General features: G+C 29.8%; 1 protein-coding gene across 1 annotated transcript in view; it reads right to left on the bottom strand.

Moving 5' to 3' along the window:
- The window catches only part of LOC123014630 (protein bric-a-brac 2-like), a 245,719-nt gene that overhangs the window by 152,457 nt on the left and 66,224 nt on the right, over positions 1-27,038 (bottom strand). The window contains exon 4 of the mRNA XM_044413837.1: positions 21,741-22,526. Coding sequence (XP_044269772.1) covers positions 21,741-22,505 — 765 coding nt within the window. The 5' untranslated portion in view covers positions 22,506-22,526. The remainder of the gene's footprint in view (positions 1-21,740; positions 22,527-27,038) is intronic.

Genomic DNA, 27,038 nt, shown 5'->3' on the forward strand with positions numbered 1-27,038 from the left:
ACCTCGAAAAGCACAATTCGTTATTCACTTTTAAATTCCGAACCGGTCTGTATCTTTTTTCTAATTCAACCAAACAAAAAATTAAAATTCCAAAACTTGGAAGCTGGATCTTGTATTTTCTAAAATTCTAGCAATTCGCATTCTTGATCAGAACTGGACCAAAATTTCAATAATGATAAAAATTGAACACAAACACAACTTTTATTTCAAATACCCCGAGGATGACCACTTTGTGTTGCATTTGAAATAAAAGTTTGGTGTGTCGGGTTAAATTGTGTTTATGTCCACCATACCAAAAGACTCCAATAAGAAGTAGAATTTAAAATTTATTTAAAATAAAGGTAATAATTTTACAAGTGGTCCCGGACTCACCCTATAAGTAAATGGTTCTGTTAAGAAAAAGTTTTTCGATTAAGCGAGTGTATGAACGATTCGCTGTCAATTATATGCACTGCAGTTAATTTATTAAACAATCGTATCTAGGCATTGGTTGTAATGTTCTCAGTGGAGTAAATTTATGTCTTTGCTTATTACATGAAAGCTGTGCAAGTATATCGGCAAGAGCTGAATTATAAATGACATTAATATAAATGAATTCTATATTTCAGCATTAACCAGCAATAAATTAGCGGTGGCAGAGTGTATGATTATTTTACGAAATGCAGATATATCATGTTAAATGTATAAATAAGGCTGCGCAACTAAATAATGCAGTCTCAGCCAGTCGGGGTACAATGGATTTCGATATAAATAATTTATATGCACTTTCGAAAAAATATACTTCCTTTTCATATTTTATAACATCGAATAAAAAATAATAGAATATTATATTAGTTAATACCCCGCGCCTCAAGCTCGAACATCACAGCTTTTATATTTATTCCGAATTACTTATTCATATTAAATTAGTTTTTCTTGGCGTTGAATTTTAAATGAGTCACGCAGATATATGGCTGTTCTAAAATAACTCATTCTCAGAACGGAATTTATATCATAAAGTATTATTATACTCTACCGCCGGTGAAGAATTTAGATTTATTTGACATACTCTGACATTGCATTAATATCTAATTGAACCACAAATGATTAATGCAATATTGATACATTTTTATCGGAATTTATTATTCACTCTTTGACAGATTCATTATTAAATTATCCAGCAATCCTTTCGAGACTAAGCCATCGATTTTTATGACGACTTCAGGTAATCGAAATCAATTGATAAAAATGCAAAGTTGCAGGTGTTGTGTGTTGTTAAAATTCATGTTAGATACGAGGCGATAATGTGTATTTACACAAACTATAAAATTACAAAAGGAAGCAGAAAACCGTCGTCAGAGAAGAAAAATGATAATCCTCAGTAAATTGAAATAAAAACAAACAATCGAAATATTTACGATTTAAAATTGCAGGTGAAAAGGATAAACATACGTTTTATGTTCATACAATTTATGCCACAAGGTGCTTTTCCAACACAAATATGCAATGTTTATGATATTTATTTTATTTTAATGACGGTTTCTTATTGGCTATAAGGAAACAAATCGGCTTTAAAACCGACTTTAATCGCGTAATTAATATTATTAAATATAAAAATACGACGACGTTTGAATTTTTCTCGCTCCAATCGATAACACATTCAAATATTTAAAAGCTGCGTTGCAATTAGCTTACGTGGCGAAATCGCACTCAGACTTTTTACTCCACTATTCTTTTCCTAAAACAACTCAAACGAACGAATTTCACGCTGATTTACCTCTCTATGAGCTTGTTAACAAATTTTCACTTTTGCTCCAGCCAGACCACAAAAAAATCAAATGAAACCACAATATTCTCATTATAACAGAAGAAAAATGCGTTTCTGTGTGTATATTTACCCACAACTTGAAAACAATGTCCTAAGTGTGTTTTTATTGAGACGAGAAAATCAATTTCTTGTCCAAGGGGTTGGAAAATATAAATATTCTATCTACATCTGTTATTATTAAGTGAAAACTAATCGATGTATGCGAGGGAAAAACGAAACAAAAATTTCTTAAATAATGTAGTGAGTCGGCAAAGCCGCGAGCCCCCTATAAATTTTGAACAAATCAGTCAGCATTAGTTTTACTCGAGGGCTTCGCCCACGATAATTTTGACAAATCTTTGTGAATCAGATAGTGTGTAGTCTAGAAATGTCGACAAAATTTGGTAATGTGAGTTATAGATGAGGGCGAGCGGCAAAGCCGCGAGCCCCCCATACACAAAATTTTCGAATCCAACAAGATTTGATTTCAATTTCTAGTCTCTATTATTACTAAGTGAAAACTAATCGATTTTAAGAAAAAACGAAACAGAAATTCTGAAACAATGTAGTGAGTCGTAAACCAAATATCCAAAACCCCCGACTCAACTACGCGGCAAAGCCGTGAACCCCCTATAAATTTTGAACAAATCTGTCAACGTTAGTTTTACTTGGGGGCTTCGCCCTCGATAATTTTGACAAATCTTTGTGAACCAGATAGTGTGTGGTCTAGAAATGTCGACAAAATCTGGTAATGTAAATTATAGACGGGGGCGAGCGGCAAAGCCGCGAGCTCCCCATACACAACATTTGATATCAGTTTCTGTTCTCTGTTATTATTAGGTGAAAACTAATCGATTTTAAGGAAAAAAAAATGTAGTGAGTCGTGAACCAAATATCGAAAACCCACAATTTTTATTTAAAGACGCTCATTAGGTGATAGAGATCTCTTCATTTGTCCAATTGTTTAATCGATTGTTGATAGGAAAGTGACGTTGGGAATAAAATATGGAATAAAATAGCCGTAATTGCGTACATTTAAGAGCGATATTTAATTCAATATGTAATTAGTGGTCGAAAGAAAAAGATGTAATAAATCATGGCTTGAAAAGGAGAGGCCCATTTAAAGCAAGACATTAGTAACATTTTATAAAATGCAGGTAAAAATTCTTCATTTAATGACTTTTCTTTAATAACAATAAAAAGTAATTAAGGCTGAGGATATTTAAATATAAATTAGTGCATTTAAATATTTAAATAAAACGATAACTCAAATCATTATTTATTCATCAACGGCGATTTTATGTCAGCAATAAAAGAATTATTTATTTTATTATTACATTATTTATTTTTCTTTTTACACACTAGAAAAATATTGAACGTATCACACAAAGCCGAGGGGGAACCAAATGAGTTGTCTGGCGGGCAAATGTTAATCATAAGTTATAAACGAGGGATTCCAAATCCAACATTCCTTTATTTCATTTCAATCCCTTTTTTTATTCAAAGTTTCACACCTGCGAAAATAATTTGTTGATTTAATGGAACAACTAGTGCCATTAGCGAAACTCAATTAACATTAATTTTGATAGAGCAATAATTTACGAAAGCTTTGGTTCTAATGCAAAGCCATAGATTTGTGGGAAACGCCCTCTTACCTCCAAGGTGTCGATACGCTTAGTGCTTGTAACCATTAATACAAGATTAATGAAACCAAAAACAAGCAAAGTAATTTTACTTTGGGCCTCGACAACTACAATTGACACATTTTTACAAGCAATGCCGTGCGGGAAAATAACACAGAGATCTTAAAAAATGATGATATATCAAATTTTGCCCTACTAACTGCACTAGTTAAAAAGATAAACACTTTAGGAAATACTGACGCGTGATGTTTGTTTATAAGCATTGTTATGATTTCATTACTTGCAAAGCGTCCTAATTATTTTCTTCATTTACTTGCTAATTACAGTGTTGCACTTTAGTCTCGATCTGAATACGTTTACGGCTAAAATAGTATGTATTACTCAAAGTTTTTATTTTTCAAGAAGTTTTGTGCAGCTTTCGGTTTGATTAAAGCACTCAGTTTCGCTTCGTGTTTCAATATTAAAACTTTACGTTTTTCGAAATACTCGCCACGAGTGGGCAAGAAAAAATTAAAGTTTCGTTTTATTGTAATAACCGCTTCCAGGAAGTGTGAGATGACGATGAGGTTCTTTGTTTGAAATCCTACGTGTCGTTGTGAATGTTAATCGTCATATTTGCATATTTTATAAAACAATTATCCCCATCACATGATCTGGAAGAAAGTTTACGCAATCTAACATTTCTCTTTGAAGCCATAATTCGCAAAAAAACGCATTCCATGTTTTTAAACATGAAAGCAATAGAATTTTATTGCTTATCGATAAAGTCGTCGACATGATGATGGCTGCAGTTCATCTATAAATCCATTTGCAACTAACTGATTAAGTTTAATAGCATTGGAACTAGCACAGACTTGAGCTAGAGGCTAGGCGAGGTCGTATTATTTTATACGGCAGGATGGGACTTGTTATATTTTATTTATATTAATCTACTGTAGGCGAATTATTACCTCAATTACACAGAACAAATCTAGATGAGTGAGTGCAAAGTCATTTTTATAGTTCGACGCAGTTATTATCATAACTGTACTCGGTGAATTTAATATAATTAATCAAAACGCAATTACCTCTTGATAAATATATACAGGCTGTCCCAGCGAGCTGAAAAAGTCCATTAGTGGCCTTTAACTGGTAAAATTTAAAAAAATGTATAAGGACATTGATTATTTAAAACTACACAGCGTGTCTGAAGTGAAGTAGATTTTTATAACAATGTTTTTAAGCTAAACTTTTATTGTTCGATTTTGCTTAGTTTTAAAAATCGGACTGTTTTTTTGAGGAAAACAAGCACTTTTTAAAAATTTATAACAAAAAAACTAAGACAACTAGAAATATTTTTTTTACTACCGAAAATAAGAAGGTACAAGCTATAAGGTTGTAACATTTATTGTTTTTGCATTTAAAAGATTATTAAATTGTCTTTCTAAAATTATTTACTTTTAGATGTTTATAATCAATAACTAAAAAGATATTTAACTTTAAACATTAAAAAAAATATTACTATTGTTTCAGTAGTCAAAAAGTGCACAGTTACACAGTCACATTTGTGTTAAACCGAATCCATTATTCTTCATTTTTACAATAAAATAATTCGACTTTTTTTTTTTTTGGTTAAAGGTTTATTTTTTTAGATAGACAATTTATCAACCTATTAGATGCAAAAATAAAAAATAGGGTGTTCCATTTAAATTTTTTAAGTTATTTAACTTTTAACAAACTTCTTAATTTATTAATCTTTACAAATGCAAAACACTAAAAAATTGCTACAACTTTAAATTCTGTACTTTCTTCTTTGCAGAAGTAAGAAAATTTTTTTAAAAAGTCCATATTTTCGTCAAAAAAAACGTCTTATTTCTAAAACTAAGCAAAATCGACTAATAAAAGTTTAGCGTAAAAACATTGTTTTAAAAGGCTACTACCAAAAATGCCAAGAAACATGCTGTATAATTAAAAATAATTTTAGGTGATGCATTAGATCAATGTCCTAAACAATTTTTTTTTTAATTTTACCATTTAAAAGTCACTAATAGACTTTTCCAACTCGCTAGGACACCCCGTATACAATTACACTGGAGGAACAACAATAGCTTTTCATTACTCTAATGCCACTAACAAAATTAAATAAAATAAAGTTTAATTCGACTATTGTGAAATGTCGTTAAATATTCAATTCGGATGATTACAATTTTCTCATTTTCTCACAATGCATTTAATTATTAAAATAAATAATTAGAAACATGCTTCTAATCGAATATTTCTAATAAACACATGAATTATTCACGAACGAGTTACAACGTTTCAGCTTTACTAATCCGATAAATATTTGAAGCATTTATCTACAAATCCTGCTGTGGTCTTTACTAAATGCCGCAGCAGATGCCTCCACACTTTCAGAACCCGTGCCAGGTCAGTGTCACCGTCTACCAAATGTCTACTTGGGAGTTTTATTACAGCAGAAAAATCTCCTGCTCATTCACAACTTGACTTCTTCCAATCGAATAAATTGTTATTTTATTTGGAAAATCGTGTTTTTCATCGCGTCTGGAAAGTCCAAACACACGCCACTTGATACAAATATGCGGCAACAATGTTGAAATCAGTCATAACATATTATTACAGCGACAATTACCACTAATAAGACTTAATTTAGAGACTTGAAAATTATTAAATCCTGGAAAAGTGGATCAGACGTGGTGTAATTTGACTGAAAAAAAATGGAAAAACGACCTCGGATTCTTTTGCAAGTTAATGACCGACATTTACATACATTTAATTAATACTTAAATGTTTCGAATGATGGAAACTGAGCTTTTTTCCCCTCTAAGACCAATTTTCACTAAAATAAACTTTCTCACCGCGATTGGATTTATCTCACTTATCGCACTAGATATTAATTACACTAATCTCCCAGAAAATTAAATAAGTTGAAAGTCACAATAAATTTGGACCACCTGTAAATGGTGAACCATTTCTTTTAATGGATCAAGGCATTCAATTTTAAAATGCAATCTCGTTTTTAATTAAAAAAATATTAATAAGAATATAAATCTCGTTGATAATTAATCTTTTCAATAATTTTTCACGCGAAATGCACCCACAGTCACTTGTGCCTCTAGACCAAATAAATAACACTTCATTTATTTCAATTATACAAAGCTCTATTTGTTGTTATCGCCATCTGTTCCATATAAAGGGTTAGTGTTTTCAGACAGTCTTCGAAATGATATATAATTAAGCCACTTCCGTTCATTTTCAGGCTTTTATTTTTTAAATAACACACTGGAACGAGTCGATGTCAAAAATTGCCAAATTCTAATGTTGGCACCACTTGCAAATTCAGAAGTTAAAATTTGTAGACAATTTGGAGACGAAAGGTGTCAGAAGTTAGAAAATGACGTTGAAATTTAGTCGCAATTTTAACGCAGGTTTTTAACAAAAAATTAACGAGAATACAAAAAAAACATGAATGAAAAAAAAACAAGTTGAAAAAGCAACAACTTTGAAACTAACGCTGAAAAAGAAGCTCATTCAAGAAATTACACAAAATTTATATAATACTTGCTTGTATTTTTTGCAAAATAACTTTTATTCGCAACAGTGACCCTTTTGTGATTAAATCACAAGTGAATGTTTTACCTTTCAGACATAGAGTAAAAATTTTATTTTTGCTCCTCAGCGTTTTTACTTTTACCACGACATTTACCAATATTGCCTCCTTTTTGCCTCTTTTGCTGCTTTTTTTCACCATATGTCTTCCTCAAAAATTTATATCTACTTTTTTCTGTATTTTTTATTTCGATTAGTCATTTTTTATCATATTTACAAAAACCTATTTTTGTCATCTAAGGGCTAGAAGTATGTTATGTATTCTCAAAAAGACACACAATTTTAAAGTTTTAACACTTCAACAAAAACAAAAAAAATGTGGATATAGGGATTCACTGCTACCAATTTTTTGGCCAAAATTTTGACTTGGTTTAAAAAAAAAACAGCCTGTAGTTACTAGGGGAGAAGATTAAATACTGGACTGGACAACACAGCTTCCCCAGCCAATGCCAATTACTCGTTCCCTGTCAATTTGTCACAATTACCAAAAAGTCCCTCATCTCCCATTTCCAAAACAAGCAAAATTGCAAAAACAAAGTTGCTTGCTGAGCAAATCTAATCTCAAATCTAAATTGTGGCAAAAAAAATTAAATCATCAAGTACATCTCTCGAATTTCTTCACCTTCTTCAGTTTTCGTGACATTCGTAATTTTCTATCTTATTTTCTTGTTTTATGTTTTTTTTTTCTTGTATCGTTTATAATTTTTGTTCTCTAAATTTTTTGTTATATCTTTTTTCAATTGTTAAATTACCGTTTCAGGTTTTGTTTCAACCCCTGTTTCTTTTTTTCTTACATAAATAATAAGTTTTTTCTTAATTTTTTGGTTATCTTTTTTTATTATGCCACGACAATTTTTTTATTCTACTTTCACATATTTATTTCCCATTTTTATTAAAATTATTTCCAAGTTTTCATTTAATACAAATAATAATCACGACAATTAGAATAATAGGCCAAAACAGAATAACTAAAACATTTCAAGTGGACGTAAGTCCGTTCTTCTTGGTGTCAAAATTAAATAAACCACATATTTTTCGTTTTTTTTTTTAAGATAATAATAATAATGGTACTAATCATAGGTCTAAATGTACGTAAAACACTAAACAAGAGATTTCAAGTGGACTGAAATCAGGTTATTTTGGTGTCAAAATTACGCAAAACGAATTTTTTTTGTTCCACATTGTAATAAGAAAATAAAATACAAAAAATACACATTACATACCAGACCACATTTCTAAAATCTTTAAAAAATTGTAAGAATATTAAAACAAAAAGCATAAAAGCATAAGAGGATCATCATCTTCATTTTCTTTAGTTTTTTCGACATTCTCAGTTTTTATTTTTTTTTTGTTAAATTGTGTATTTAATTTTTTTCTCAATCCAAAACCGTTACTTTGCGGACGCATGTTTGTTTTGGTCCATACTATTACCTCTTATGAAATATTTTACAATCTTTTTCAAACACCCTGTATAAATGTAAAGAAAGTGCAGTAAGTAAAGTGCATCCATCGGCGGGCATAAAATATTTTTTCTAACACTAAAAATGTCTCTACCTTTTTTTCCACCACATTTCTTCCTCTAAACTTTTATCTCCTTTTTTTCTGTATTACTCGTTTTTAGTTCTTATTTCGATTAGTCTTATTTTATTATATTTACAAAAACTGGTTAAAATAACCGGTTTTAATTTATTTTGAAACTTTTTATATATTTTTGTCATTTTCTGTTTTGTTTTTCACCATATTTCTTTCTCAAAAATCTTATATCTCCTTTTTTCCGTATTACTCGTTTTAGGCTTTTTTTATTTCGATTAGTCTCTTTTTATCTTATTTACAAAAACCGGACCAATTTTTTGTAATTTTTTTTTAATTTTTTTATTTATTTTTGTCATATTTAGACATTTAAAAATATTTTGCAATTTTTCCCCTGGATGGGAAATTCATTAAAACTTTTGAGAAAAGCAAAAACTTTAATCATTTTTGACCTAATTTAATGATTTTGACCTTGTTTCTTCTTAAACTCCAAAAATTAGTTTTCAGCTCAAAAAAAATGTAAGAATATCTAAAAAAAAAGCATAAGAGCATAAGAGAATCTTCATCTTCATTTTACTTTAGTTTTTTCAACATTCTCAGTTTTTATTATTTTATTTTTTTGTTCTTTAAATTGTATATTTATTTTTTTCTCAATCCAAAACCATTACTTTGCGGACGCATGTATGTTTTGGTCCACACTATTACCTCTTCTGAAATATTTTACAGTCTTTTTCAAACCCCCTGTATAAATATAAAGAAAGTGAAGTAAGTAAAGTGCATCCATTGGCGGGCATAAAGTTAAAAGACGACAGTTATTGTGGTAAACCGTGGCATCAGGGGCAGCGTAGAGACACGACATAACAAAACAGGGATCGTAAAACCGCTAATCAAACCCACCCTCGAGCTGCAACGTTGTATCCTAAACACTCCACTCTACACCTGCTTTAATGCTTGGAGTGAGAGGAGACGAGGCCTCAACTCTTCCATTGAAAAGAGAAATAATTTTGAATTATTGCAGTGAAGGCGGGGATTGTGGCGGGTGTATATTGCTGGGGTGCCACATCAGGCAGTTCGGTGTAAAAGGGGTCGAAAATGTTTTGTCAAAACGAAAAGGTTATTTGAGGAATGCGAGACGTTATCATTTAACGACCTTAAAACATAATTTGTTACAGTCAACACTTGTGATGATTAAGTCATTTGTTCCAAACACGATTTTCGTACAACACAAAGACTTTAAGCGAATTAAAAACAAATTAGTCGACGTCGACGGGTAAGAATGTTAAATCTCTGACCGGTTCGAGTTGATTAAAATCGCGACTTTTTACTAGAGGGAGAAATATGAGATGCAAGGGAAATAAGAAGAAAAGGGAAAGAAACAAGGAGAATGTATGACACGGAATATTGATGGCATCAAGCCAAACTGACATCAAGATTTATTTTATTCATCAACTTCTTACGTTTTCATTCGACAGCGAATTTAACAGAGGCAATTTTATGCACTTCATGCTGAGCCCCAACCCTTCCTGAAAAATAACCACTTCTAATTTAGACTTTTCACATTATGAATCATTTGTACTTGTTAAGCAAACTCGCAGATTTGATATTTTTTAGGTCAGTTCAATCTCCTCAAACTAGATAAAAAGTACCTAAAAAGTAACTTAATGCTATTTTATTCGTTTTTATTTTTTTTACACATTTCTCCTCTTCTTCTTTTCGGTAGTACTCGTTGTTATATTTTTTTTTAAATAATTGCAGTTTCTTGTTCACTTTTTGTTTTTTTTTTATTTATTTTTTATTAATTCCCAAGCTCCACGACAACATTGGGAGAAAAAAAGTTGTATTTTTTATTTCGATTTGTCTTTTTCTTGTTATATTTAAAACAATTGACTCAAAACTTTTTGAAAACTAGCAGATTAAATTTTTTTTATTTATTTTACCTTCGACATTTGCAGTTGTAAACATATTTTGCAATTTTACTAATTCTAATAACATTTTTTTTTGTAACACTAAAATAGACCCAAACAAAGAGATAGTTTTATTCCCAAATGAATAACTTTTTTCTCCCCTCAAAAACTCTTTTATCTGAAATTGTCTTTAATGTCTCTGCCTTTTTTTTCCACCACATTTCTTCCTCTAAACTTTTATATCTCCTTTTTTTTCTATATTAGGTACTCGTTTTTAATTTTTATTTCGATTAGTCTTCTTTTATTATACTTACAAAAACTGGTTAAAATAGCAGATTTATTTAGAAAGTTTTTATATATTTTTGTCATTTTCTGTTTTGTTTTTCACCATATTTCTTCCTCAAAAATTTTATATCTCCCTTTTTCCGTATTACTCGTTTTAAACTTTTTTATTTCGATTTATCTTATCTACAAAAACCGGAACAACGTTTTAAAAACTAGCAGATTGTAATTTGTTTTTGACTTTTTTATCTATTTTTATCATCTTTAGACATTTAAAAATATTTTGCAAAAATGATGCTAAAATTTTCTAGCAATTCTAATAACAATTTTTTTAAACACTAAAACAGACCTAAACCATGAAATAGAAGTATTCTATTATTCTCAAAATAAAGTAAAGTAAATTTTTTCTCCCCTTAAAAACTCTTTTATCTAAAGTTGCCTTTAGTGTCTATACTTTTGTTTTTTTTTTCACCACAATTCTTCGTCTAAAATATTATACCTCCCTTTTTCTGTATTGCTGTATTATTTTAATTTCTTTTTAATTTTTTTATCTATTTTTGTCATATGTAGAGATTTTTTTAAAATATTTTGCAATTTTTCCCCTGGATGGAAAATTCACTAAAACTTTTGAGAAAAGCAAAATTTTAATCATTTTTGATCTAATTTAATGATTTTGGGCTTGTTTCTTCTTAAACTCCTTAAAAAAACTGAGTTTTCAACTCAAAAACGTGCTTAAAAGCTCAAAAAAAGACTAAAAACACCTTTGTTATCGGGATCGGGAATTTTTTCGCGCATTTTCGAGAAAATACCAAAAAACATGTCTCTGGGTAGAAATTCACTAAAACCTTCAGACAAATCTGAGTTTATTTCATTTCTGACGAAATTTATTGACGCAAACTCCACTTTCGACCTAATTTATTGATTTTACGGTTTGTTTTCCAAAAAAAACAAACATTTTTTAGCATAAAAATGTGGTAAAACAGGCAAAAAAAAAGCTATTTTTGTCATGATTTGGTAATTTTTGATATGGTATAGTGAATTTTTAACTTAATTTTGATTAAAAAAAACGCACTAAAACTCTAAAAAAATACAAAAATCATGTCATTTTCGAACTAATTTTGTCTGTTTTCGAAAAAAATTTCCATAAGCTGAGAAAAAAAAATACCATTTTTGTCGAGATTTAAGGAATTCTTAGCGTTTCTGACTAAAGTCTGTTACGAAAGGCAAAAATTTTATCTTTGATTTTAACATTTTTCTTAATTTTTCTTAACTCAAAAACATGTTAAGCGCTTAAAAAAACAGAAAAAATATTATTTTCGTGGTAATTTGTTGAATTTTTAGCTTAATTTTGAATAAACTTTGAAAAATAATTGCGTTTCTCCCTGAAACACGTGCAAAAAGTCTGGAATCCAAACAAAAATAATATTACTTTAGATCTAATTTAGTGATTTTTTAGATGTTTTAACGAAATCTTGTTCAATTTGTGCAACTTGAAAAAAAAAAACAAATCCTTATCCAAAAACATCGTAATTTCTTCCCAAGGGAGTAATTTTTTCTTTTCTTAAACCTCTATCCGAAGTTGTGCTAACTTCTTCTAATAATTCTAGTAAGAAATATTTTTTTCTACCACCAAAATAAACACAAATTTTCCTTGTCTTTAGCGTTAGAAAAAATTATATTATTATTATAAAAAAAATTTTCTTCTCTTAAGTGCTATCAGTACAGCACAACATTCTCGGGAAAAAAACATTCTTCCTTTATTACACAAATAACAATTTTTTCAAAAAATGTTATTGATTTTGTTTGAGAGATAAATCTTCTTCATTTCCTGCATGTGTTGCTCACTTTTTTTCTAAATTTAGACCACAAATCTTTACATTTGAATAATTCTCTTTAGAAAAATTAAAATTCAATTAATCGGAGTCATTGTTGAGCAATGCCTCATTTCGAAATATCAATATCCAATTAAAAACCATAACGACTGATTAGATTTGACTTTATTTTTATAAAAATTGTAGGTGTTAACAGCTGTCAAAGTGCAATATATTTAATATTTATAAAAACATAAACAAAATTAAATAAATTTATTGAATTATGCCTACATATCATAAATACAATTTATGAGCCATCAGAAATGATAATTAAACATTATTGTTTTCGCATTATTCAGCTCGAAGCATTTGTAATTAAATTTTGCGTAAAAGACAAGGCATCCCACAGAGCCCCACTTTGGTCCCCATGTTTCACCCCTTCAGATGTTATCTCACCACCAAGACTCCTAACAAAATAATCACGTAATCCTGGGGGTTGTATACTCTCATCCATCCAGAGGGCCATGCATCACATGCTGATTTATAACAGCACGCGAGTCGGATTACTTTCGTTGACGTCCGCAGTGGCGCCACACGCCATTATCATATAGCGATTGTTTCAGCGAGATTTCATTTTACATGAATTTCAGGCGCGCTAAATACACAATTTAACGAATTGTTTCGCATAAAACTTGTGTGATAAATTCGTCGAGCCCGCGCATAGTCGACGCCACTGGCTGACAGGCGTTGTCACTATTGCCATTAGTTAGCGTTGCACACAATTTACTTTATGTGTGTATTAAACAGTTTTAATGTATTTTGTAACTAAGTTTATATTGCAAAGCGAGGGTGCTACGAATATTAATGTGTCATTTTTTTTCTCTCGTCGAATGAGATAAAATGTTGTATTGTCGAGCTGAAACAATGTAGCAATATTACTGATATACATTGTGACATCTACATGCCTGACAAGTTATTTTATATACTATAACGAATATATGCAGATAAAAGGAGACTAAATAATGAAAATATTTTTTATCTCTCCATTCTCGTCTGGCTCTGTCAGGGGACGAGGTCTAGATAGATAGATACATAAAAAAGTTCAATTTTCATTTGACGAATAATTTTTCAAACGGACTGGAAATTGATGTTCTGTATCGTATCTCTCTGCATGATAATCACTTTCATTGCCTCATCTTCGCACACCGACCAAATGCAATTTTTTTAATCACAAAACATAAATATTTAAAAGGACACTACTGTGTGAATAAACTCTTGCTCTCATTTTATTACAGTTAAATTCAATGACTTGCTTGCGTTATACCCCTTCTGAATGATGTTTATTTTTACATAAAGTTAATATTAATGGCACACTAGCATGTAACTCAGTTCTCAATGATTTATTTATTTGTTTACAATACCCAAATAATAAAAAAAATACATCAACATTAAATTACTTGGTTTGTTTGAAACTTATTATAATTGGTATTTTAACTAATTTAACATTTTTCGTCTTTACCTTTGTTTTTTTACCACATATTTTAAAATCTCCTTTTTTCTGTATTACTCGTTTCTTATTCCCCTTTAAGTTTTTTTTATTAACTCCCAAGCTACTCGACAAAAAAGTTATATTTTTTATTTGAATTAGTCTTTTTCTTATTGTATTTACAACCAGGCCAAACTTTTTGAAAACTAGCAAATTTCAAATTGTCTTTAAAGCCTCTATCTTTATTTTTTTATTATATTTACAAAAACTGGATCAGCCTCTTTTTAAACTAGCAGATTTTAATTTATTTTTAAATTTTTTATCTATTTTTGTCATTTCCTGTTTTTTTCGCTAGATTTCTTCCTCTAAAATTTTTATATCTCCTTTTTCCTGTATTACTCGTCTGTTTTTATCACATTTACAAAAACCGGATCAAACTTTTTGAAAACTAGCAGATTTTAATTTGTTTTCATATTTTTTATCTATTTTTCTCATCTTTAGACATTTAAAAATATGCCGTTTTTTATTCCTCTTTTAGGTTTTTTCTTTTTAATTTTTTCTCTCATTTTTTATTAGTTCTCAAGCTCCACAACAAAAAAAAGTTGTATTTTTCCTTTCGATTAGTCTTTTTCTTGTTAATTTACAACAACAGTGTCAAACTTTTTGAAAACTAGCAAATTTCAAATTATATTTGAATATTTTTATCTATTTTTGTCACCTTCGACATTTGCAGTTGTAAAAATATTTTGCAAAAATGTTTTAAAGTGATGCAAAGATTTTCCAGTAATTCTAATAACCATTTTTTTCTAATACTAAAATAGGCCAAAACCAAGGAATAGAAGTATATCTTTTATTTTCAAATGAGTAAATTTTTTCTCCCTTCAAAAACTCTTTTATCTCAAATTGTCATTTTATTTGTTTCACCACATTTCTTCCTCTAAACTTTTAAAATTTTTTATCTGCATTACTCGTTTTTCTTTTTGTTTTCTTTCGATTAGCCCTGTTTTATTATATTTACAAAAACTGGATCAGACTTATTAAAAAGAGCAGATTTTAATTTCCTTATAAGTTTTTTATCTAATTTTGTCATTTTGTTTTTTTTTTCACTACATTTCTTCCTCTAAACTTGTATATCTACTTTTTTTTGTATTTTTCGTTTTAGATATTTTTTAATTTATTTAGATTAGTGTATTTTCGATCGATGGTTTATTTATTTATTATAATTCTATATTTTCAATAATTTAATATTTTTCATCTTTACCTTTGTTTTTTTACTACATCTCCCGACTATACGTTGTTGTATACTTTTTTAAATAATTATTGCAGTTTCTTATTCCCTTTTTAGTTTTTTTTTTAATTTTCTCTCTCATTTTTTTATTAATTTCTAAGCTCCACGACAAAAAAAGTTCTTTTTTTTAGTTCGATTAGTCTTTTTCTTGTTATATTTACAACAACCGGATCAAACTTTTTGAAGGCTATAGCAGATTTCAAATTGTCTTTAGTTTTTTTGTTTATTTTTGTCACCTTCGACATTTGTAAAAATATTTTGCAAAAGTGTATTAAAATGATTCAAAGATTTTCTAGTGATTCTAATAACAAATTTTGTTTTCTAATCCTCAAACCAAGGGATCAAAGTATATCTTTTATCCCCAATGAGAAATTTTTTTCTCCCCTCAAACACTCTTTTATCTGAAATTTTCTTTAATGTGTCTACCTTCATTGTTTTCACATTTTCTCTAAATTTTCATATCTCCGTTTTTCAGTATTATTCGATTTAATTATTTTTTTATTTCGATTTGTCTTCTTTTATTACATTTACAAAAACTGGATCAGACTTTTTTAATAGCAGTTTTTAATTTATTTTTCATTTTTTTAACCATATTTCTTTCTCTAACATTTTATATCTCCCTTTTCTGTTCTACTCGTTTTTGAATTTTTTTATTTCGATTTGTTTTTTTTTTTCACCACATTTCCTCTAAAATTTTGTATTATTATTTCAATTAGTGTATTTTCGTCAATGGTTTATTTATTTGTTTACAATACTCAAATAATTAGAAAAAAATCATCAACATTAAATTACTTGGCATGTTTGAAACTTATTATTACATCGAAACAAACTTCATGTTTTAATAAACAATTTTAAGAAACTTATCGAATTTCAATTACAATCCGAGCGCGCTGTTGGAAGAAAGTTTATAACAATAAAACAAATATTAAACTTTTTGATTTATACAGAAACCTTGAAATTACCATAAACATTATTTGTCATGCTTTGTAATATTAATTAAATTATATTTCATTAAGTTTTTTACGTTGTAAATTTAATTGGAATTTTATTATATGTCGTAAAGGCGATTTTAATATTTCTTGCAATTTTCGGTGAATCCAATTTCTTTCCTGTCTCAGATAACATCATTACTGTAATAATAAAACGCATAATCGCTTGTCCTTGATTTTCTGTTCTGTTATTAAATTCTATAATAAAATACAACAATGAGTTAGTAAAACAATTCTTGAAATTAATATAAGTTGTGTATAATAAACAATTGAGGATAATAATTTCACAACATGAATAACATAATGCGTCACCACGGCAATAACATATATTTAAACATAAAATATTTATTAGAAATTTTAATGTATATATTTTACCAGTCGAAAGTACGTAATTATAAAAATCTGACATAGTTTGGCAACATGTCCTAAGAATTTTTCTATTCAACATTCATTTTGTAATTATTATTGTTGGCGATTTAATTTATATTGTTTACATAAGTGGAAAACACGCTACGTATGCGTATCTAATTATTATATGTTGTATAAAATACAGAAACATTGCGTTGGTGCTTCTGTTAATATTTAATAACCTTGGCAAACAAAAATAATAAAATCTGTAATTAATCTCGTGTTTGAAAAATACCACTGTTTATATTTCTCTGCTCCAATTAATTAAACTTGCACATTTCATCTTCTTCTTCTTCTAAAATGACTTCCTTATAACAGCAATCACTTTTGCTAAGGTCGAACTCTTATTTAATGTATGAGAAATTTTCAGTGAAAAAACCAAAAATATTTTCCAGTTGTGATTGCCAAGAGACGCAAAGTAAAATGAATTTATTTCCAACTTTAATACAATAATTTACAGCAAGGCATGATTAAATATGTACTCTAGGCGAGAAAACCATTTGGAATGTAAATATTTTTACTCAACGTTATAACTCCGCTTTCACCAATAAACCTTACCACGAAGATGTAATACACAAATAAGAAACTTTCCTTTATTATCTTAAATAAATAATATTATTTGTTTGACAATAGTCAACATAACTGAATTTTTATTAATTGGAAATTCATGAAGAGTTGTGTTAACAAAAACAGTACATTCCAGGAAGCAACACGTCAAAAACTGACTCATCTGAGACACTTTTATTCATTTTTATACTACACCTACACAGAAAAATTTCAATGATTTTACTGCCGAGTAAATATGGTTTGAAGAAATCTTTTAGTGCTTTTTTATTTCAGCACAGATAACAAAAGTAAAAACAAAAGTATGTACTTCTTTTGTGATTTACCGTTGTCGGCGAGTCATACAAAGCAATGCAAACAATATATGACATATTTAAAGATTATATTATTTAATTCTTTCAACATTTCATTTATTTACTTAACCAAATTATACGGTTTTATTTGCACGTCTCACTATAAATTCATTTCGGTGATCCTATTTCTCAATTTTTCTTTTATTTTTATTCGGTAAACACTGTAAAATTGTTGTAAAACACGCCTTATTTATTTAAACTGCCGCACCAAATTAAAACAAACAGATTTTGGACGACTCGAGTCGCGACACGTTCCACTACAAAAAAAAATATGGAATTTTATTAAAACAAAAAGGCATACAGGGTGTCTCAGCAAGTTGAAAAAGTCCATTAGTGACCTTTAAACGGTAAAATTAAAAAAAAAATATGTAGGACATTGGTTATTAGTTTCAACTATACAGCGTGTCTCAAAAATAAGTTACGATACAAACTTGTGTTTTTTTTAAATGAAACACCCTATGTTTCTTTGCATTTTTAAATGTAACTTTTTAAAACAATGTTTTTACGCTAAACTTTTATTAGTCGGTTTCGGTTAGTTTTAGTTAGTTAGTTTTTTTTGACAAAAACATGCACTTTTTAAAAATTTATTACACAAAAACTAAGACAGCTACAACAATTTTTTTCTTACTTCTGCAAAGAAGAAAGTGCAGAATTTAAAGCTGTAGCAATTTTTTAGTGTTTTGCATTTGTAATTTGCCTTAATTTTTTTTTAACTTTGCAAACGCACAACACACTAAAAAGAATTTACAACCTTATAGCTTGTACCTTCTTCTTTGCGTTAGTAAAAAGTGCATGTTTTCGTCAAAAAAACGTCTTATTTTTAAAACTAAGCAAAGTCGACCAATAAAAGTTTAGCTTAAAAACATTGTCATAAAAATCTACATTCAAAAACGCTAAGAAACATATGGTGTATTGTAACTTATTTTTCAGACACGCTGTATGGTTGAAAATAATTTTAGGCGATGGATTAGATTAGTATCTAAACATGTTCTATATATATTTTTTTTATTTTACCATTTAAAATTTAAACCTTTAAAACTAAAAAAATATTTTTATTTGTATACCTGCCACAATTTTCATAGTCAGAAACGCGTGACTAAAAATAGATGACATTATCGTTTGCAAAGAGGGTGTATAAAATATTAAAAAACCTCGAAAATACTCCCTGAATCGATTTTACGACGCCTATAAACCGCGTCGAGAGTCGCAAATTTAAACTTTCCCTCAACAGTATTCTTCGTAGTAATTATAAAGTAAGTAGAATTTTGAATACGCCACAAGAAAAAACCTTCCATTTTCAAGTACGTGCTTAAAAGTACAATGTAGGCTTAATTTAAAAGCTGAATAAAACAGAGCCGTCTGTGCAATTAATAACTCGGCGCTAGTATGCAAAAAGAAATAATATGCATTAAAAATATGAACACACAAAAACATATTTCTAAAAATATATCGGTCGTTGGTTTAAAAATATATCGTGAAAGGGAAAACTCTACTCCTCTGTGGCTGAGTTGAGAGTATTTCTTGCTGTGATATCCCCCCTGCTGAACTGCCAGATGTCATCGTGGCGACCGAGTCGAGGCTTTTGATAGGCGATGCAATCGATAGATTTAAGTGCAATTCAGTTTAGCTCCCATTCAAGTGCATGAATACGGGCTTTTTTCCACCGAATGGGGGCGAATTTACTCTTCGAACAAAGCGGCGGGAATTTGGCGCCAAAATCACACAAAAATTGAATGTTTTCAACAATCTTACCCTCCGATCTTCGATCCCCAATCAAAATGTTATAAACCAATTATCTGACTATACAAGGTGATCCATGTAAGAATTTCGGGTCTAACGTCTCTGTTATTTGCCAACAGATTTTTATGAAATTTGACTCAAAATGTAGTGGATAAAAAAATATTTTAACACCTACTTTTTCAATTTAAAATTGAGCGAAGCTATTATTATATTGTTAAGCACGAACAATGGACATTTACACAAAAAATTATCTAAATTACTCGCCTGAATCAACCGAAATTTATTTTATGTTGTTAAAATTTTCACCTAATTTTTGAAAGACTTTTATTAAAGTTAACTCTAAAACAGCGGCAAAGCCGCGACCCCCTCTATAAATTTTGGCTAAATCCGATAGTGTGAGTTCTAATCGGAGGCGTAATTATCTAAAATATTTGCAAATCAGATAGAGTGAGGCTTAGAAGGGAGCGAGCGGCAAAGCCGCGAGCCCACCATTTAAATTTTCACAAAATCCAATAGTGTGAGTTTGTACAAAACATTTTCAAAATTTTCAAAAATTTATTAAAGTTTAACTCTAAAACAATAGTTTAACGTCTAGAAGTACAATTTTGTACTATCTTGAAAACCTGTGGTACATAAATTAGACCAGCTTTAGAACTTTTAGAACCATTGACGCCAACTGTTTTAAGTGAGAGAGGCAATAAATGTCAAGTGTTAATGTCATTATCACCTGACAGTTAGGGGTGACCAAAATTCGGTCTTTTTATAGCCATCCATGTTTTTGCATTTACAGACACTTTTAACACAATTTTATTCTTTTTTCTTTGAAAGAGAAACTTCTACCAAAGACAAATTTTTGCCTATAGCATTTTAATTAGCTCCTAACAATTTTGATATAAATTTAGCATTGTTAAAAGATATGTTAAAATCACATTTTCAGGGTTAGTGTTGTTTAGTAAAGTGATATTAGTCTCCACCTACTAGATACTCGACATTTTAAAATTCGTTAGAATCCATTTAGGGGGAGACACCCTGTATACTACAGAAAACTATTTCATATGAGAAATATTTTAGTATTTTATGATTTCTCTAAAATCTCCAGATATTTTTTTACATTTCTTTGAAGAATTATAGAATTGTAAAATTTGCTTATGTCTAGTGAGTAATTTAGCATTTTTAAAAGACACCCTATATACCTATTTAAGAAAACTATTTTATATAAAAAACATTTCACTATTTCATAATTTCTCTGAAACCTCAGGATATTTTTTCCAATTGTTTAAGGTATTATAGAATTGTAAAATTTACTTATTTCTAATGAATAATTTAACATTTTTAAAACAATGTTAAAATCAAATTTTCAGAGCTAGGGTTGTTTTAGTAACGTGATATTAATCTCGACTTACTATGTAGATACTTTAGGCTCTACATTTTATATTTCGTTAGAATCCCTGTATACGTTAAAAAAACTATTTCATTTGAGAAATATTTTACATAATTTCTCTAAAATCTGAAAATATCTTTTTTAATTTTTTTGAAGAATTATTGATTTGAAATTTGCTTTATTCTAGTGAGTAATTTAGCATTTTTAAAAGACATAAGACATGTTAAAGCCACATTTTCATGATTACTCTGAAATCTCAAGAGGTTTTTTTTACATTTTTTGAAGAATTACAGAATTGTGAAATTTGCTTATTTCTAGTGTGTAATTATGCATTTTTAAACATTGCTTTAGCAAAATGATATTAATCTCCACCTACTAGATACTCTGCATTTTAAATTTCGTTAGAATCCACTTAGGGGAGAGAGAGAGAGTAATTTAGTATTTTTAAAAGACACTCTATAAACTTACTTAAGAAAACTATTTCATAGGCAAGAGAAATATTTCAGTATTTCATGATACCTCTAAAATCGTTTCTTTAAAGAATTATAGAATTGCTTATTTCTAGTGTGTAATTAAGCATGTTTAAAAGACATATTTCAGACATTGGGTTAAGGTTGTTTTAATAAAGTGATATTAATCTCCACGTACTAGATATTTCTCTGAAATCTCAAGATGTTTTTTTTACATTTTTTTGAAGAATTATATAGAATTGTGAAATTTGCACAAATTAGCATTTTGAGCACTTATGGGATACACTTTAGAAAACTATTTCAGTATTTCATGATTTTTTTCACGAATTGTAAAATTTGCTCTAGTGACGAGCAGTCCCACGGACGTATTTTCGAATAATTTTTCCACCGTGCATATAAAAATGTAGGTTTGAATGAAAATCGCGCACGTGTTTCAAGCGTGAATCGCGTCTGTTGCGCTTGCGTTTTTGTTTTGTTATAGTGAAAAGAGTCGACTTACCCGTTCCTCCTCGCGTATCATCTCAGCAATGCCTGGTTTGATTTCCATATCGTCCGAAGACGCGTGTGATACTTGCGGTTGTTGCGGAAGCGGTAACGTAAGCGGCAAAGGTTCGGTAGAAACGGAAGAAGGAAGCGGCGTCGCGGAAGGCGCCGGTGACATTTCAACCGAAGGCGGAGGATCCGGAATTTCCGTGCTCGCACTTTCGGCCGGACTGCTCAGGCTGCTGCGTTCTCCCGAAGGTCTTCGTCTCTTTTTGACACGTGGTGGACCATCACCACCTTCCTGTCGGCATTCCCACTCGCCGGTGACGTTGTTCGGTGTCGATGACGACTTCAGAAGGGTTCTAGCACTGGTGGTGAGTTCACCAGTTGGGGCGACAATGTCTTGTTCGCCGTTGACGTCGGCCAAGCCGCGAATTTTAAGACTTTCGGCGACTTTTAACAAGGGCCCGATTTGCTCCTGCGAGACGTTAATCTCACCCTTGTACATAAACTCAACGGCGGCTTTGAGTTCAGGCCATTTGATATCCCGCATGATGACAATCGGGTGTTGGCAAGGGTTTTCGAAAAAGAGCGACTGGAAATAGGGGCTGCAAGCGGAGAGGACCATTTTGTGGGCCTTGACAGAGTGGCCATCACAGGCGAGGGTGACGTCCACGAAGGACTCGCTCTGGAGGAGTTGGTCGAAGACGTTGGTCAAATTGGACTGGTAGTTGTTCCAACGGAGGCAGAACTGCTGGGGGGAGCCCGTGGTGTGCTGCATGTTGATGATGATGGTGATCACCTGCAAGTTCACAACACACACATTTTAGACAGTCCTGGCAGGGCTAGGGTTCAGAGAGAGTCACTGCGAGCACGTGCACGATACGAACGAACACACGAAGAGATACCACCGCCGATGACGATAACGAACACGACGACTGCATAGGCAATACTGACACGATGGGTACGGCAGGAGGGTCGAGGCCGCCTCCCGCGCACGCCTTACCCCCTCCAGATGACGAGACCGCCCTCACCCCACCCATACACCCACAAGACCGCGTGGACACCGCGCGGCAATCACCGCCACGGCAGCCTAATTACCCAAGATACATCGACACCTGAACCCTGGACGACACCTAAGCCCTCCTCACGAATTTAGGCACAAACTATGGCTACTTTTTTTGATTCAGATAAGTTTTTGGAAGAAAAAAGTTTCAAGATTTGAATTTCTGAATTTTCTAATGAAATAAAATTGATAACAACACTAAAAAATGCGAGTAATGCTCTAAAAACTTGAGGAAAGACAAAAATGAGAAGCGAGAAAAATTTAAAATAAGTTTAATTAAACTTTAAATCTGAAATGTTACATGAAATTTAAATAAATCAACATGAAACCTGGACGACACCTAAGCCCTCCTCACTTATTTAGGCACAAACTTCCGAAAAACTATGGCTACTTTTTTTGATTCAGAAAAGTTTTTGGAAGAAAAAAGTTTCAAGATTTGAATTTCCGAATTTTCTCAAAACCTTATCACCTCTTGAAAAATAAAATTGATGACAACACTAAAAAACACAAGATTTGCTCTAAAAACTTGAACGACAAAAATGAGAAGCGAGAAAAAATTAAAATAAGTTTAATTAATAATTTAAATCCGACATGTTACATGAAATTGAAATGAATCAACATTTTCCGTTAAAATTTTAAATGTTTAAACGAAGTGTTTGAACGGAAAAGACATCGACTCTCCTAACGAAAACTATAGTAAAACAAAAATTACAGTTTTGAGAACCATTGCATTGAATCTTTGATATAGTAGTAAAAAAGTACGGTATACTACTCTCAAAGATGTTATAACGTACCAATTAGGTGATTAATATCTCATACAAGTGTAGATGTTACTAATAAAAAATGGAGGTATAATTTACTAAATTATATAAAAATACTTTTTTGAGTAAATTTTACGCAAAAATTGAATAGTAAATTCAACTACAATGTAATTATAGGGTTTACTACTACAATTAGTTAATTTCAATTATAGCTACAATGTAGCTGTAAGACACCTAAGCCCTCCTCACTTATTATTTGATTCAGAAAAATGTTTGAGATAAGTTTTTGGAAGAAAAAAGTTTCAAGATTTGAATTTACGAATTTTCTCAAAACCCTATCACCTCTTGAAAAATAAAATTGATGATGACAACACTAAAAATTGCGAGATATGCTCTAAAAACTCGATGAACGACAAAAATGAGAAGCGAGAAAATAATAAAATTGCTTTTTTTCTATAAACTTTCAATCTAAAATGTTACATGAAATTGATATAAACCAACATTTTCTGTTAAAATTTTAAATGTTTGAACGGAAAAGGCCAAGGAAAAAAGACGACTCTCCTAACGAAAACTATAGTACCTCAAAAATTACAGAAAAATTGCATTGAATCGTTGATTGTTAATACACTAAGAAAAATGATGTGTTTGTTATTACTACATATGTAGTAGTAAAAAAGTACGGTATATACTACTCTTAAATATGTTATAACGTACCTATTAGGTGATTAATATTACTCATAGTAGATGTTACTAATAAAAAATAGAGTAGCTAAACTATATTTTTTGAGTAAATTTTACACAAAAATTGAATAGTAAATTAATTGTAGGGTTTACTACTACAATTAGTTAATTTCAATTATAACTACAATGTAGCTGCAAGATTTACCACTACAAAATGTAACGGTTGTTAGATCTATTTCTTCAATGATTATTATGGAGAGTTATTTAGAAGACTAGGGTCTCCAGGAGTTAATTCCGTTGTTTCATGGTAAGTAAATTGTAAACATCAATGTAATCAAAAAAAATATATTTTATTTTGCAAAGATTTTTAACCGAAGGATTTAACAAACACTACCGTGGATATGAAGTGACTTTATATTAAGTGAATTTATATAGTCTTGTACCCTGAACCTTAGTTAATAAAATAGGTTTAAATTTAGTTATTCCACCCTTTCATTTTTAAATATACTTATAAAATATTATATTGTATACCCTAGTAATGTAATTTTTGTATCTGTTTTTTGTAATAAATTAAAATATTAATATAATTACTGTGTATTATTATCATCTACTTCGCCTAAGTGTAGGATATAATTTAATGTTAACTGCTAATAACACTTAACAGTAGCATCTACACTATAGTGATATCTAGATAAAAAGGAATTCTGACTAATAAATTATTGAAGAAAAAATCAAAAACCAACAATTGAAGAATATGGATAAATAATACAAAGAAGAAACGATTACAATGAAATTTTCAGTTAAAATAATTAAGAATTGAGTATTCAGAAGACTTGAGATTTTCTAATTGTTTAGACATTCTTGGTTTTTTTTAGTTGGAAATTTGAACTAAAATAATTATAAAAGGTAAAAAATAACATTGATAAAATTTAAAAAATGTGGAAACTCGATTTTTTAAGTTTGTGAATTTTCACGTTCTAATTGAAACATTCGAGATTTCAATATAAGTTTGAAACTGAAAGAAATGAAATATTTTCAGTTTTGAAGTGTAAAAACATTATGTTACATCTAAACTGTAGACTTCGCTTAACATTGAAGATCTCAAGATTTAAAACAGAAAAAAAAATAGAGAATTGACAGGGATATAACAATAAATTATGGTCAAAAGATATTCAAAACAATTTCTTCTCCGACAAGAATATTTTTCCGGCTTGTCAAAAAAATCATATATTATGGATTTGAGTGGTACCAAAAGTTGCAAATTATTACTTGAAACACTTAAATTTTAATATTTATCCAAATGCCTTTACCTCTGATTTTATAAAAGAAAATTTACTTCAAGTAGGATAATTCTTTCAAAAATCCACATAGCATTAAATATAGTTTCCATAAATCATCAAATTGTTAGTTAGAAAATAAAATAATATAGGATTTTTTTTCTTCTTTGACTTCCTAGATTTCTGGTCATTTCTGTAAAGTGTAACTCTAAAGATCAAAAAATATCAGGTTTTCGCCTTAAAATTTCTTATTTCATATTTCTGATAAGAGAAAAAAATAAAAAATGTACGTATAGGTAGAAATAATGGTCAAAACGGCCAAAATGTAAATAACACGTTTTTTATTAAAGAAAACTGTGGTTATAAACATAGTTTTCACAAAACTCCAACAAAAATATAAAAGAATCGTTTGATTTTTTTTCTACTTTATCTTGAGGTTTCTGAACTTTTCAGAAAAGTGTAACTCTAAAGATCAGAAATTGTGGTTTTCGTCTCAAAACTTCTTATTTCTTAATTCCTCATTTTTCTGATAAAAAAACTGTAATACGTAGGTACATATAATAATGAAATAAACACATCGAATTGTTACTTAGAAAATGGAGTAATTTTTTTTCTTCCCAAACTTTAGACTTCTAGACATTTTTGAAGAGTGTAACTCTAATAGAGGTGAGAAATTTTCTAGTTTTAGCCTCAAAATTTATTATTCAAAATCACCAAAATGTAAATAACAAGTCAAAGATTGTTTTCATAAAATTCAAACAAAAACAAAATAAAAACGGATTCACTACAAAAATTGTGAAAAAATTGTATTCAATTGTATTCAACAAAAAAATTTGCATAGTGAATTATCTTGTTTTTGCAATTTATTCTAGATTCAGTATTTATTCCCTTAATTATTCTATCTAAAATAATCTGTAAGTAAAAAGAAGCCAAAAATACTGACAAAAGTGATTAACATTTAGAGAGCAAAATAAAATTCAGTTATAACCGATAAATAACAATTCCTCTTACAATTTTTTGCGAATACTGAAAAAGAGACTTAAAATGATGAAACTTTGTTTTCAGGTAAAAGACAGATATGAAATCTATTCATTATTGCTGTTGCACTTTCTGATTTGTGTAGTCAGTTGTGAATTTCATTCAAGGCTTTAAAAATACATAATCGCATTCTGACATTAAACGGTAATGAAGTTAGACTTGCTAAACGTATGTCTGCTTGCTCTTATCGTGTTTATTTAATGAAGCAAACAAGCATCACTTTTTAAAGCTTGAAAAAATTAAGAAATCTGTCCAACATAAAATGTTAATGATTACTATGGAGTATAAAACAAAGCGGTATGAATTAATTATTCGCTCCAATGTATCAAAATTTAATTGAGAAAGTGTCTCATTAACAGATGCTTTGAAACTGGTTATTTTTTTATCGCCGCTTCATTAAATTCTGATGAGAAATATTATTATAATTAAAATTATGTTTAGTGTGTTTGCTGAAAGAAAAACAGGATCGTGGGCACGCATTTTAATAACTT

This window comes from Tribolium madens, unplaced genomic scaffold, assembly GCF_015345945.1.
Source record: "Tribolium madens isolate multiple individuals breed KSU strain unplaced genomic scaffold, Tmad_KSU_1.1 Scaffold_97;HRSCAF=244;Tcas5.2_LG3a, whole genome shotgun sequence".
NCBI lineage: Eukaryota > Metazoa > Arthropoda > Insecta > Coleoptera > Tenebrionidae > Tribolium > Tribolium madens.